At 38.0% G+C, this 16,154-nt stretch overlaps 1 protein-coding gene across 1 annotated transcript in view; it reads left to right on the top strand.

The window, feature by feature from the left end:
• The window catches only part of COG3 (component of oligomeric golgi complex 3), an 85,130-nt gene that overhangs the window by 34,212 nt on the left and 34,764 nt on the right, over positions 1-16,154 (top strand). Inside the window, exons 14-16 of the mRNA XM_045839112.1 lie at positions 3,531-3,636; positions 6,511-6,635; positions 9,151-9,240. Coding sequence (XP_045695068.1) covers positions 3,531-3,636; positions 6,511-6,635; positions 9,151-9,240 — 321 coding nt within the window. The remainder of the gene's footprint in view (positions 1-3,530; positions 3,637-6,510; positions 6,636-9,150; positions 9,241-16,154) is intronic.

The following is a 16,154-nucleotide window of genomic DNA, read 5'->3' as shown; positions in this document are numbered from 1 at the left end:
CACTCATTTAGAGTTTATAATTAAGTTGTTTTTAATAGGTTCACAGATACATGCAACCATCACCATTTTTAGACCATTTTCATCATCTCAGAAAGAAATCTTGTAACCTTTAGCTATCATATTCCTACACCAGCCCTAGGCAAACACATTTCTCTCCATAGATTGTCCTGTTCTGGACATTTCATATGAATGGAATCATATACTAGGTGGTGTTTTATGACATCTTTCATTTAGCATGATGTTTCCATGGTTCATCCATGTTGTAGCATGTATTAGTATTTCATTCCTTTTTATGCCTGGATAATATTCTGTTGTATGGATATGTTACATTTTGTTTCTTTGTCCATCAATGGACAGTTGGGTTGGCTGTTATAAAAAATACTACTATAAACATTGATGTGCACTTTTTTGTGTGGCTATTTTTTATTTTTCTGTATATATACATAGGAGTAGAATTGCTGGGTCATATAGTAACTTTGTGTATCATCATTTGCCAAGCTGTTTTCCAAAGTGGCCCCACTCTGTACAATCAGATAACTCAACTATAGATCTGAAGATTTTATATAAGAGCTAATCTCTTTAGACTAGAGATTTTGCCCATGTAAGGGTGCCATTTGCATGGCATGCGGAGAAGTATAGAGTAAGGCAGATACAGGTTCAAATTCTAGCTCTGTCAGTCAATATCTGTTACTTAGCTTCTATGAATGTTTTATTTGTAAAATAGGCATAACAGTACTGACCATGGAGGGTTGTGAGAGTAGAGATAATGGCTAGAAAACACTTAACTTAGTAGTCATACAGTAGACAGTGGCTGTTACTGTTTAGCCTTTGAAATATTTAGAAACATAACATTTGACTGAAAGTCATTAAGTAAAATATAACCTTATAGTTAAAATTTTTAATTTTTAATTTTAATGTATTTCAGCTTGATTGAGATATAATTATTAACATTATATAACTTTAAGGTGTACAATATAATTATTTGTTATATGTATACATTGTGAAATATTTACCACAATAAGGTTAGTTAACATATCCATCACTGCACATAGTAACAGTATTTTTTTTGTGTGTTGGTGAGGACTTTAAAAATTTACTGTCTTAGCAACTTCTGAATATAAAGTACAGTATTGTTAATTATAGTCACCATACTCTACATTGGATCCCCAGAACTTACTTGTTACTGCAAGTTTATATCCTTTGACTACCTTTCCACATTTTCCCCATCTGCACCCCCCCCTCACAGAGCAACCACCTATCTGTTCTCTGTTTCTATGATTTTGAGTTACTCTTTTTTGAAAATAAGACATTTGCCTTGTTAGTAAAGGTGACTTTTGATGGTCTCCTTTCCTGTATTAAAATTTAATATGAAGGGTGTTGGTTTTGCAGGTTCACTTAACCTATAAGAAGGTAACTATTTCTTAAACAATTAAAATACATTACCCGATCCAGCCCTGATTGGCATGGCTCAATATGTTGGGCATCATCCCGCAAGGGAAAGGTCACCAGTTTGATTCCCAGTCAGGGCATATGCCTGGGTTGCAGGCCAGGTCCCCAGTTGGGGGCGTGCAAGAGGCAGCCAATCAGTGTTTCTCTCACAGAAGGGAAGGAAGTGTTTCCGTTTCTTTCACCTTCCCTTCCTCTCGCTCTAAAAATAAATAACGTCTTTAAAAAACCAAATTACTTGATCCAGTTTGTTTGAATAATAACTTTGCTATGTCATCACGTGTTTTTAACATTTTAAAAAATGTAACCTAAGTTTTGCCACATTCGTAAACTATCCTTGCTTAATTATTATTGGTTTAGGGCGGGAGTGCTGCTATACTTAAATTTGTCAGTGAGAAATACATTAAAGTCTATTTCTTCCTAAGTGTAGCCCATATTTATCAATATACTTTTTGTCACCAAATTGTAATAGTCACAGTTGTTAAGTTATCATCCTGTCATTATCCTGTTTCTGTTTAGACAGCTTCTCCTAGATGGCACACATCTTGACTCTCTTCTTTTTTAAAAATACATTTTATTTTTTGAACAGTTTTAGATTTATAGAAAAATTGAGAAGATACTACATTTGAGAAGAGTTCAAGTATACCCATACCCATTCTGATATGTTAATTAACATCTTATATTAATATGATGCATTTGACACAGTTAATGAGCCAGTAATAATACACTGGTATTAACTAAAGTCCATAGTTTATTCAGATTTCCTTAGTTTTTATTTAATGACTTTCTCTGTTCCAGTATCCCATTTATACTGTTACATTTATTTTTCATATATTCTTAGGATCCTCTGGGTTGTGACAGTTTTTCAGATTTTCCTTGTTTTTGATATTTTTAACAGTTTAGAGGGAAACTTTTAGATTGTTTTATAGCTGCCTCTCTGTTGGAATTTGTCTGATGTTTTCCTCATGATTAGACTGCTGTCATGAGTTTTTTTAAGAGGATAGCTGTAGAGGTAAATTACCATTTTCAACACATCATAGCAAGGGTAAATACTGTCAGCATGACTTAGCACCGTTTATGTTGACCTTGATCACCTAGCTGAGGCAGTGTTGTCTGGCTCTACTGGGAAGTTGCTGTTTTTCCTCCTCTTCTGTGTTCTCTTTAGAAGGAAGCTCTTTGTTCAGGCCCTACTTAAGGAGTGGGGAGTTATGCTCTACTTCCTTGAGGGCAGAGTATCTGTATAAATTATTTGGAATTTTTCTGCAAAGGAGATTTGTATTTATTCACTCATTCTCTTGATATCAGCATGAACTCATGGAGATTTATATTTGGGATTATAGTTCACAGTTCCTTTATTTTGTTGTTCGAATAGTTACACCTTTGGTCATTGGGAGCTCTTTCACTTGGTTCTTATGTTGTTTTGACATATCCCTTCAATGTAGCATTTCTTTTACTTTCTTTTTTTTTTTCTCTTGAGTACTTTCTCACTTTCTTGGTACTGTAAGATGCTCCAGGTTCATCTTTACTTTTTCCTGCCTCAGCTCTAGAATTGGCTATTTCTTCAAGGAATCCTGACTCCTTTTGTTGGAGAATAGTATTAGAAACCAAGATCTGGGTGCTTAAGTGTACTCATTACTATGGGCTGTTGGTGCCTCTGGGACTTCTCAGCTGACGTAGCAAAGAGATACATGTGTATGTACCAGCCCCTTCCTGTTGCTCCAAATCCTCACCAGCATTTTACCTTAACCTGTTTCAGTACCTGCACTGATAAATGTGTGGGGATAGGTATGTTTGTCTTAAAGCTAACAGGCTTGAAATATGGCAGTCTATTTAGTTTATGCCCTTACTTATGTTTTTAGAATGTTTTTCTAAACTTTGTCTCTCCTGACTTCTATTTAAATTTATTTTATTTTGGGTAGCTTAGTAGAATATAGACAGTCTATAATAATTTAACTTTTTCATCTCCATTTGCTGTTTTGGCATAGTTCTCTTTATTAGTCCATTGATTATTATTTTTTAACTTTAAGGGAAAAACATGTTCATATTGCCAAACAGCTTAATGTCCTTCTGATTTCTCTATATAGCAAATTGCACAGAGTTTAAAAGATGAACAGAAGAAGGTACCTTCAGAAGCTTCTTTTTCAGATGTTCGATTAGAAGAAACAAAGTCTAATAATCTGACAAAATCTGGTATGTTAAAATGTTTTAACTTCCAACTTTTATTTATTCTTTAAAAAAACTTATATTGAGGACTTATCACAACCCAGACATGAAAAACAGCTTGTGCTTTTGTGGAGCCCACACTTTAGTCAGGGGAGATTGACAAACCACAGGCATAATTCAGTGGTGACATGTTAAAAGGTAGGCACAAGGCACTTGTGGAAGAGGGGGATAAAAATTATGAAGGGAGGTGAAATTTGAGTAGAAGAAGATGGATTCAGTGAGAGGTGTGTTGTCTGAAAGCTGTAGAGGTTATGAAGGTGAGTTTGAAAAAGCCAGGTGAAATAAGGTTAAGATAGAATAGCATGGTGGATGGCATGCAGGATGGGAAGACTGGCTGCTTTGGGGAAATCAAGTTGTTTGGTGTTCTTGGGCATAGGTTGTTTGTATTGTAGTAGGAACAGGTAAAACAGGCTACATTGTGATAGGGTTTAGGTGTCTCTTGGACTTTGAACTTCTAGTTAATATAATTTAGTGTACCAGGGTAACTACACCACTGGATTTGCATTTTATAAATGTATTGAGTGCCTGGGACTGGGGTTAAAAAAATAATACAAAGGTTTGGGATAACTTGGACTGGGGTGCATGTTATACAAGGAATAAACTTGCCCAAGAATAACCCCGTGTACTCATGAGTTACCTAGACAAAAAGTTAGATGGGAAGTATGGCATCCTTTCTTCCCCCACACCCCCCCAACTCTAAAGTTACACTAATGCTCAGCTCTCCATAGGACTGGCTAGGAGTGGGGGCAGTGAAACTCCATGGACTTTTAAAGAGACCTAGCTACACCCAAATCCCCAGGTTTAGGGCATCATCAAGTATTGAGTCAATTCTATAAACATTTGGTACCCCAAATACAGATTGCCAAGCAGCCTGGGTATTCCCCATCTGACAAAGCCATTTTATTATGCTTGCTAGGAAGAGAGACTCATAGGAGGTTGAAGTTTTGTCTTCTGAAATATAATCCATGCCACATCCCAGAGTACATCTTGGTACTAGTATGTATCTTAGTTCTAATGTATATCTTAGTCCTAGTGTATATCTTAATCCTAGTAAATCTCTTGAAGAGTCATTGGAGAGACTACAATACATTGCTCCCTTACCAGCCCTTGCCAGGGCTTTGCACATTTTCTCTTTCCTCCCCAAAGCCTATTCTTTAACTGATTGATACCTGGCTTTAGAATAGGGTAATGTTGGCAGAACTATAGAGACTGATTAGGAGATTGTTTTTTTTGAAAGAGAGGTGGTTTGAGCCAAGGTGTGACTGGGGGATGGAGAGAAATGTATAGATGAAGGATATGGTTGAAGTTTGAACCAACAGACTTTAATGACACACTAGGTTGGGCACTGAGAAAGATTAAGGTCTGTGTGGAACTACAGAGAGCATCCGTGTTATATGAATCTAAAGCTGTGTTGTCCAGTATGGTAGCCACTTGCCATTGAGTATGTGAATTGTAGCTAGTCTGAATGTGCCATGATTGTGTAAAATACACACCAGATTTCAAAGACTTAATATGAACTAAAGAATGGAAAATATCTTATTAGTAATTTCTACATCGATTACATGTTACAGTGATGATGTTTTGGGTATATTGGATTAAATAAAATATATTAAAATTAATTTTATTTGTTTCTTTTTACTTTTTTCCATGTGACATTTTAATGTTACAGCTATAGCTCACATTATATTTCTATTGGACATTGAGACTCTAGAGCTATAAAGAGGGACTGGTTTAGAGATAAAGATAGAGGGGTAGTTGATGCTTTGGGCTTATTATATAAGATCACCCCAGGACAGAGAGTAGAGCCGTGATAGCAGAAGTCTGGGGAGAGTGCCTTAGCAGATGCTGATGTTAAGGAGCAAGAGGTAGAGAAGTATGGTGGGTTCACTGAGAATAGCCAGAGAGATCAGAAGTAGTTAAGGGGCTAGGGTGTAATTAAAGCCAAGAAAGAGAACTTGGCAGTGTATTTTGAGTAAACAGGTGAGAAATGTGAAATCACGAAGATACTGTTGTCAGAGAGTAGGATTCTAAGATTTAATAACTAGGAGGTGAGATAGTAATGAGAAAGTCTGTAGAAAGTAATAAAGTCATTCTGAAAGGAAGTCATAAGGAAAACTGTGGGGTAGGGGTTGAGGGATGGAAGTGAAGTCTTTGGAGTTGGGAAGGTCTACAAATGATATATCTTAGAGCAGGGATGTCAAACTCATTTTCACTGGGGGCACATCAGCCTTGAAGTTATCTTCAGAGGGCTGAATGTAGTTTTAGGACTGTATAAATGTAACTACTCCTTAACAGTTAGAACTCGGTGCTGCTGCTGGGTAGAAACTAGGTGGAGGACTGGATTTGGCCCAAAGGCCTGGTGTTTGCCACCTGTGGCTTAGAGCATGGAAGGCAGGCTGTCAGACAGACCAGCTTCGATTAATCTTGCTGTTTAACATTGCTTTGTTCGCTTGTCATCTCCCTTCCCCATTGGGTCCCACTTGCTTCCTTGTGACTACATGTAGATCTGCCTCCTTTTTAATAGCAGCATGGTGTTCTGTAATGTGTGTATACTGTTCGTTTATTGCATAAAGATTATTGATCACAGTTTGGGAAAAGCAATTAGGTTGAGTATGTGAGAACACACATGAATGCATACATATACTGTGTTATACTGAGATATACTGTGTTATATCTCATCTGTCACGAAGTTTCTTACAGCATTCCTGATTAAAGGTGGGACTAGAGAAAGTGGATGCCTCCAGCACATGGTAGTTAGCAAGAACAGTTTATAGTTGCTATGCAAGCAAGATAAATCAATGTGTGTGTGAAATGTGTTTTCTTTTCCATTTGGATTTTTAGGTTCGATGGAATCTTTGAATCCTAGACCACAGACCACAATTTCTCCAGCAGATCTTCATGGAATGTGGTATCCTACCGTTCGACGAACTCTTGTGTGTCTCTCCAAATTGTACAGATGCATAGATGTACGTATGTAAATTTTTATCTTTACTGTAAATTGCTTGCCATTTAATTTGAAATGTTTTTAAATTAAAATTTTATGATCTTGATAAAATATTTTATTTGGTATTAGATAAGAATCATATGGTTTTTAGATATAGGTATAATTTTAAGATCAATCTGATTTGTGGATTCTTAACCCTAGCATTTTGTGGATCCTTAGACCCCACTAATGGGATCTGGGTAGTCTGTGAACACCTTAATATTTTTGGTAAAATTGTGTATGCATGATTGTATTTGTATCTTTTTGAGGAGAAGGGCCATAGCTTGTATTGATTCTCATGGGGATCTATGACCACAAATAAATTTAAAACTATAGATTAATTCATTTGTCTTAGTTTATAGATGAAGAAAAAGAGATGCAGAAAGTTTAAGTGATATATCCAATGTCACATAGGTATAATATACATTTAGTATTTAAATTTAGTATTAAATTCAATTACTATAATTTAGTTTTGTACTCGGTTTAAATCAGCTTCCTTAACAAGTCATATTTACATGTATTTCTAACCATGGACTGATTTTACTTATTTGCTGAAGTTAGCATACCCCTTCTCCCCTGCCCCTGCTTTATTTTTTTAGCCCCAACTTATAATGTGCATTTATTTCAGGTAATAGTTACTTTGAGCATTCCAATTTATAATCATCAATCCCTGAAAGATCAGATTTGTCTACATTCATTTACAGTTACCAGTTTGCTGCTGATCCAAAATAGTTTATAAAATTCAGTGGCTTTAATTCACCTTTAAAAAATTAATTTGATTATTATAACCCAATTAGCATGTAAAGAGAGAAGTGATTAAATACAAGTCATGTAATTAATTGTCTAGATGCCACTGTTTCTTAAGAATATGGGTCAAAGGGGTATGTGTATCCCCTCTCACTATGGAGATGCTTTGACTCAGAGTCCTAGGGCCTGAACAAGGTTGCACAGTTGTTTCATTGGCTCAGTAGACAACAAACTACTCAGTATCTATTTTAAACTGTATACTTACTGGATTTTGTGCTTGGAGATTTTGAAATTTAACTACAAAGTGCTTTTTGCCCAGTTTTGGGACTTTTTGAGGTGGGGCCACATCACCTCTACAGAGTTAGAGTCAGCCTTTTTGTCCAGCTGATGAGGTCTCTTCCAGAGGGAGTTTTGGACATTGGCATTACTTTCCCCTGGTTCCCAGCAGGTGTATTGAATGATGGTATTATGCTGGGATTTAGAAACTTCTACAGTGGAGCCAGGGTTTCAAGAGAAATGTGCAGGGGGCATATTCCACATAGAACCCATTGTCATCAGAGACCCTAGTGAAACCTCTTAGGTTCTTAACATGGATTTTAGCTAAATAGTAGATAGGCTTAAGGATGCCACTCTGCCTGTATTTATTATATGCCCTAGGCCTGTTTATTATTTTTTCACTTAATTTACATTCATGTCTTATCCTTCTCTCTTTAGCCATCAAAGGAGAGGAGAGACAAATCCTGTGAAAACCCCATTAAGGCTGACCAGGAGAAAGAGAGGATCTTAATCTAAGCTGCCATCTTCAGGCTTCCTAAAGTAGAGTCAGTGACTTAACAAGAGGCAACCCTAGTCTCTTCTTACTACAGTGACCTCATGGAAAATAAGAGAGAGGGAACAAAAAAAATAGCATCAAGTAAGGCCAGGGCCCAGGACTCTAGACTAATGACAAATATTTTGCTGAGGCTCATTCTTAACAATTCTATCTTGGGTGGGATGGACACAGGGAGGAAAGCAAGAGGGCTGACAGGAGTGCCTGCCCAGACCAACATGTGACACCTCTGGGAAGACATAGAAATGACAATTAATTTAAGAATCATACTTAATATACCATTTTATCACCTGATTTTTTTCACCTAATTATATTTTATAGGTTTTCATCACTTCCTTTAGCATTATTTTATTTCATGCAGCATTCTGTAACTTAGGTTACTAGTATTTTATTTGTCATCCCCTTCATCACTGAACATTTTATTTCCAGTTTTTTGATGTTTTAAATAATATTGGGATTAAGAGCCACATGGATGAATCTTATATACTACTGACTAATCACTTGGGATACATTTTTAGAAGTGGATTTACTGAGGGTTTGTTTTAAAGTTGGTTTTATATATTTAAAAAACAGCTTCCAGCATGAGATCTTATTGAAGTGAGAGCTTTATGAGGTCAGAATTATATCAGCCTTGTCTATCCACCACTGTACTTCTAGCATCTAGCACAGAGTTTGGCATGAGGTAGGTGCTCGGGAAGTATTATTAAAGGGTCCTTGAGTGGTTTGAGAGATGCACATTATGAAACTATGTATTAATATAGAAAGATTGTAGTGGAATAGGAAATTCCAGGAGGAATATTGCTAGTAACATAAATTAATCCAATGGATGAGGGCCAAGCAGTCGGTCCCTGTACTCAACCTATGACCTTTTTTTCCTGTTTGTGAAGTGCTACAGGGTGATGTTTCTCTTTTATTTCACCAGAGGGCAGTGTTCCAAGGATTATCACAGGAAGCCTTATCTGCCTGCATTCAATCGTTACTTGGAGCATCAGAATCTATCAGTAAAAACAAGGTTTGATAAAGTGTTACTTGAAATCTTGTTACCTATAATAATATTGTGGAGTATAGTTATTTATTTATAGGCACAAAAATTTAAAGCCATTTTAGCAGTAGGATTTGTTTGTTTAATGATTGATTTTGAGGCCCTTTGAGAGAAGCTAGGATTTCACTGTAGTGCTAAATAAAGACTATACCATGTAAGAGAGCTCCAAGTTTGCTTAAGTACCAGAAATAATAATTAGGTTATAAATTCTATAGGATAAGATTTTCTTGTTATAACCTTAGCAAGGGGGACAGGTATTGGACTGCTATTTCCTTGGAATACCAAAACAGGGATTTCAAGGAAACAGCAAATTATAATCATCCCTACTATGATGTTTTGTTTTAATTTAATTTAATCTAATTTAATTTAATTTACAATGATTTTAAAAATAGTTGAATGGCCTAGCTTGGAGGAAATAAGCCAATTTGTCCTCCAAGTCAATTTGGAGGACTGGCAGTTGTCACCATGGGTTGTATGAGTAGAAGTAGTTACCATGACTTTGTGACTTATAGCTTTTAATCAGGAAGGGATCTGGGGTTGAATACTGCTGCCATGTGCTTCTCCCAAGACCCCTGTGATTCTTTTTCTGGAAATACAGCATGGTTGAAAGTGTTGCTGTGCTAACTCTTCACTGAAAATATTTGCCACCAGTGGGGCTGTTTCAAGTCACATTTCTTCGCTGCTTGGAGTGTTCAAACCTTGTTAACCTTTCTGGATTTCCAGCTTTACAAACTTGATTTCTGACTTCAAGGCTTTAAACAAATTAAAACAAACAAACAAAAAACTTTACAAAAGAATTTTGGGTCCTGTTGCTGGGAAAATTCCACCTTTGTTTGTGACCACTGTGTCTTCTGTGTAGAATGGAGAGTTGAAATATAATTTTGATATGGGGACTAGAGGAAGATAGAAAATCAAGTTTATAGATAAGCAGATTTAAATTTTAAAAAGTATTTTTTTAAAGCTTTGGTGAGGGAATTGAGAGATTCCATTCTTTTTTTTTTTTTAAGATTTTATTTATTTATTTTTAGAGAGGGAAGGGAGGGAGAAAGAGAGAGAGAGAGAAACATCAGTGTGTGGTTGCTGGGGGCTGTGGCCTGCAACCCAGGCATGTGCCCTGACTGGGAATCGAACCTGCGATGCTTTGGTTCGCAGCGCGCACTTAATCCACTGAGCTATGCCAGCCAGGGCTTAAAAAGTATTTTTTTAAAGATTTTATTTACTTATTTTTAGAGAGAGGGGCAGGGAGGGAGAAAGAAAGGGAGAGAAACATTTATTGCATCTCACAGTCCCCTAACTGGGGACCTGGCCCTCAACTCAGGCATGTAGCCTGACTAGGAATTGAATTGGTGACCTTTTGGTTTGCAGGCCGCCGCTCAATCCATTGAGCCACACCAGCCAGGGCTTAAAAAGTATTTTCAAGTTGAGCTCTCCTTTTTTATAGTAGGCAAAATATACATAACTATGTAATGAAAACATAAATTAAAAGATGAAACATTGATGCCCTGGCTGGGTGAGGAAGTTGGTTGGAGCATCAGCCCATACACTGAAACACTACAGGTTTAATTCCTGATTAGGGCAGATGCCCAGGTTATAGGTTTGATCCCTGGTTGGGGTGCATATGGAAGACAACTGATGTTTCTCTGTGTCTTTCCCTTCCTTTCTCTCTCAAGTCAATAAATATATTCTCGGGTGAGGATTTGAAAAAGAAAAATGTAACTTTGAAAGCTTTTGGGTGACTGAATCATTTTTCCTCCTTTTGCCTACATATTTATTTATTTATTTATTTATTATATTTTTTGGATTATGCTATTACACTTATCTCAGTTTTTCCCCCTTTGCCCTCCTCCACCCAGTGCCCCCCCACTCCCTCAGGCAATCCAACACCATTGTTCATGTCCATGAGTCGGGTATAGTAATTCTTTGGCTACTCCATTTCCTATACTGTACTTTACATCCCCATGGCTGTTCTGTAACTACCAATTTGTGCTTTTTAATCCCCTCATCTCTTCACCCATTCCCCACACCCCTTCCCATCTGGCAACTATCAAAACGCCCTACATATCCATGATTCTGTCTCTGTTTCTTTCTTTCTTTTGTTCTTTCTTTATTTTTAGAGAGAGGGGAAAGGAGGTTAGAAGAGAGGGAGAGAAACATCAATGTGTGATTGCTTCTTGTGCACCCCCTACTGGGGACCTGGCCCGCAACCCAAGCTTGTGCCAGCAACCCTTTGGTTCGCAGGCTGGGGCTCAGTCCATTGAACTGCACCAGCCAGAGCTTGTTCTTCTTTTTTAAAAAAATATTTTATTGATTATACTGTTAACAGTTGTGCTAATTTTTCCACCTTTGCTCCTGTCCACCCGGTATCCCCCTTCTCTCTAGCAGTTACCCTCCTTAGTTCATGTCTGTAGGTTGTGCATGTAAATTCTTTGGCTTCTCCATTTCCTACACTATTTTTAACTTCCCTCTATTTATTCCTACCAGTTATGCTTCTTTTTTTTTTTTTCAGTCATGCTTCTTAATTCCTGCATCATTTATCCATTCTTCCTCTTCCCCTACCCAGCTGATAACCCTCCAAGTGGTCTCCATATATATGATCTATTCCTGTTCTGGTTGTTTGCTTAATTTGTTTGTTTGTTTGTTTTAGATTCAGTTGTTAATAGTTGTGAATTTGTTGCCTTTTTAAAATGTTCATGGTTTTGATCTTTTTCTTTAATAAGTTTATTTACATTTCCTATAATAATGGCTTAGTGGTGGTGAACTCCTTTAGCTTTGTCTTGTCTGGGAAGCACTTTATCAGCCCTTCCATTCTAAATGATAGCTTTGCTGGGTAAAGTAATCTTGGATATAGGTCCCTGCTTTTCATGACTTTGAATATTTCTTTCCAGTCCCTTCTAGCCTACAAAGTTTCTTTTGAGAAATCAGCTGATAGTCTTATTGGAACTCCCTGTAGATAACTAACTTCTTTTGTCTTGCTGCTTTTAAGATTTTCTCTTTATCTTTAACCTTTGGCATTTTAAGTATGATGTGTCTTCCAGTGGGCCCCTTTACATCTATCTTGTTTGGGACTCTGTGCTTCATGGACTTGCATGTCTTACTTCACCAAATTTGGGAAGTTTTCTTTCACTATTTTTTCAAATAGATTTCCAACTTCTTCCTCTTTTTCCTTATGTCACCCTTATGATGTGAGTGTTGGATTGCTTGAAGTTGTCATGGAGACTGCTTACTCTATTCTCTCTTTTTTGGATTCTTTTTTCTTCTTATTTTGCTTTCTTCTTTTTTTGCTCTTATTGGTTGTTTTTTTGCTTCTTTATGTTCCACATTATTGATTTGATTTTTGGCTGCATCCACTCTACTGTTGTTTCCCTTTAAATTGCTCTTTATTTCAGTTAGTGTATCTTTCGTTTATGACAGAATATTTTTTATGCTATTGAGGTCCACACTAAGTTCCTTATGACCAATGTTGTGAACTCTGCATCTGATAAATTGCTTATCTCCATTTCATTTAGCTCTTTTTCTGGAGTTTTGATCCATTCTTTTGTTGGACTATGTTTCTTTGTGTCCTCATTTTGACAGCCTCCCTGTGTTTGTTTCTATGCACTAGGTAGAGCTGCTATGACTCCTGTCCTGGTAGTGTGGCCTAATGTAGCAGGTGTCCTGTAGGGTCCAATGGCACAGTCTCACCTATCACCCAAGCTGGGCACTCGAGGTGCTTTGTGTGAACTGAGGACACCCTCTTATAGTTGAGCCTTGATTGCTATTGGCAGGTCAATGGGAGGGATTTGCCCAGACCAGTCAGCTTCAAGGACTGGCTATGACCACTAACTGCCAACCTCCACCCTTTATGGAGGATCAGCTGTGCAGGGGCAGCATGGTGGTGCTCTGACATGGTCTGTAGCTGTACACTGGTTGCACAGAGTTTGCAGTTTCCAGGATAGTGCTGCCAAGGTCAGTCCTCACCTGTGTTTTGCTTGGGGCCAGCCTGCATGAGCTATAAAGTAATCCGAGGTGGCTGCTACTTTTGCTGGACTTGAAAATTCCCAGGTAAAGCCAAGCTGTGAATCTAGATTGTCCTGGGGCCACTTAGTAAGAGCTACTGGGGTTGGGGGCTCACTGAGGCTGGCTGTTTCTTGTTTGAGAGGACTTAGGAAATTGTGAAGCATGAATGGCCAAGACTGGCCATTCATATGGAAGAGTCATGTTACAGTTCGGGTGGGCCTGCACGTTGGGTGGGACAGAGTCTCGGGGGATGTCCAAGGCAGGGCAAACAGTGTTAGTGAGGTTGATGGAGTCTTTGATGTGGCACCTGCCTTCTGGTTCTGTGGGTCTTTGGGAGGAGGGTTCAGAAAAGGGGCAATGGTCTCTGTCACCTCTCTGTCTAGGAGGGGAGAAAGCTGTCCCCCAGTTCTCACCTGGATGTCAGACCCTTCAGTTCCTCGATGTATGCCACTGCTGCCTTGCAAGCTGCTACTGCAGTGCTTGAGCCCAGTGGGAGTGAGTCTGTAAGTGTGTGTGGGGGTTAAGAAGAACTGCCTGGGACTTCAGGAGTTTTTCCTACTGATTCAGTCCGTGCTGGTTTTTGCAGCTAGAAGTTATGGGGTACCTGGTGTGAGCCTGAGACTCCTCTGTACTGAGAGATTCCTCCTGTATTTTATCCACCACACATGGATTTGGGCCCAGCCTGTTCCACATCTCTGCCCCTCCTATCAGTCTGGATGGATGTGATTTCTTTAATTCTGCAGTTGTCAGACTTCCATTCAACTTGATTTCTGATGGTTCTGAGTGATGGTTGTTCTTCAGTTGTAATTTTGATGTGGTTGTGTGAGGAGGTGAGCTGTGTTTACCTATGCCACCATTTTCACTGGGTGTCCCTACACTTTTATTTAACTTTCTAGATTTTCTTCAGTGAGCATGTATTTCTTAGATCATCAGGAGGAAGAGAATTGTCCTAATTAAAGAACAGTTGATATGCTTATGTCCTCTTGTACCACTGTCTTTTTTTAAAGTAGGAGCGAAGAGCCTTTTGATAATTCAGTTTTTGCCCTCATTGCCTCTTTTATCTATTTCTTACATATTTTAAAGGGTTTAAGTGTGTATGAGGAAGCCCTCAATTTGGTCATCATTAGTGACCATTTATTTTCATGGCTGAGTTTGTATAGTTTTGACTTTCAGCTTTTTTTTTTTTTAACCTCAGCCAATGATATGTTTATTGATTTTGGAGAGGGAGAAAGAGAGAAAGAGAAACATCTAATAGATGTTGCCTCTATCTAAGTTGCCTCTCGTATGGACCCTGACTAGAGATTGAACCCACAACCTTGGGGTGTACCCTGACCAGGGATCAAACTAATAACCTTTCAGTGTATGGGATGACACTCGGCCTAATTGAACCTTCTGGCCAGTGTATGTTTCAGCTTTTTTTTGAGACAAACTGATGACATGTCAGGGAGTACTTTTTCAAATGCTGCGCAGAATAATAGTTGTGGTTCCTTTTATGCATTTGAAATTAAGGAGTGTATGTAAGGGAAGCAGGTGTCAATTGGATTACAAGATAGTTAAGATTATTTGGTCTCTTGGGGGTGTTTACATTTTAGATAGAGGGGTCTGAAAAGAGGCATATTAAAGGTGTGTTAACCTAGATTCACAGTAACAGTGGGCAGGGCTTTCTTAAGGCAAAGATAAACTTTTTTGTAAAGAAGTTGTATTCCTGGGACATAACTACCCATCATGACCTACCTGGTTAAGAATTTATGATCAGACAACCTTGAGATTACTTTTCATAGAACCCATTTTTTGTCCTCAGTTCCTTGTTTTGGTCAAATATCAAGTGAGAGGATGCTTTGATGAAAACCTTTTGGTCAGATCGTGTGGCACTAGGAAGGCTTATTCCTAGGGATGCTCAGTATTGACCTTGTCTTGTTGACCACTGGGGATTAGGCAATATCATAATCATGGGACTCAGAGTTGAGGCTGAATTTTCCCATGAAAAGGAAGGGCAGATAACTGGAAGGCAGTCAGGTCTTCTGGCCTTCATTGTCAAAAAAACGCTCTGGATCATTTCTATCCTGTGAATTGTCATGTTCGAGTTTTGTCTAATTGCCGAGTTACATCTATTTTTCTTTATTTGGCATCTATCAATAGTATAACATTTGTAGAAGACATGAAAAGGGTAGTAAAAGGTATCTCATACATGTTCAGAAATCATGAGTAGTTGGACTATATATAGAAACCCAAAGAACAAGGACGACTATTATTACAACTAATATCATTAATAAGCAAATAATGACAAACAAAATGGATTCAGTGTTCAGTGTCTGTCAGTAGGTACACAGGCCTTGTCAACGTCTTGGGATGTCTGCCTCTGATGTCAATAGCTTCTCATCCTCTAAGAGTCTTTGATGGCTGTTGTAGACAGTGGCAAGTGTAAGAGACAAGGGTAGAGGTCCATTTGTGCTTATGTGCCTGATCAGTTTTCCTCTGGTGAGATTGGAGAGTGTCTTTTATTTGATGGTCTTTTCAGAAAAAAATATCTAAAGTCTTTGTCTCCTGGGAGTTTGCTGTGAAAGGAAGCAGTTACCAACTTGGCATTTTCTTTAAATGATTCTATCAGACTTTGGCAATAGTGTAAGATACCTTCTTTCAATAATGTCAGCTCATAAGTTCCTTCATCTAAGTTCAGTTTAAATGCACTATGATGCATAAAGGAATGTAAAAACCAAAAAATGAGTTTGCCAGGGAGCCAGGAAAAGAACCAAGCAGCCATTGTGGGCTTCCTGTAGTCCCAACTATTTACATTAGTCATTGTTTACCCTTATAATATACCCTAGAAACTTTTCATCAGTTATTTTACAGTGTTTCTTATGCATTTTAACATAAAAAAAATCCTTTGA

Source organism: Phyllostomus hastatus, unplaced genomic scaffold, assembly GCF_019186645.2.
Source record: "Phyllostomus hastatus isolate PE091 unplaced genomic scaffold, TTU_PhHast_1.1 phas_contig_29, whole genome shotgun sequence".
Taxonomy (NCBI): domain Eukaryota; kingdom Metazoa; phylum Chordata; class Mammalia; order Chiroptera; family Phyllostomidae; genus Phyllostomus; species Phyllostomus hastatus.
This window is presented reverse-complemented; position numbering and strand designations above follow the sequence as displayed.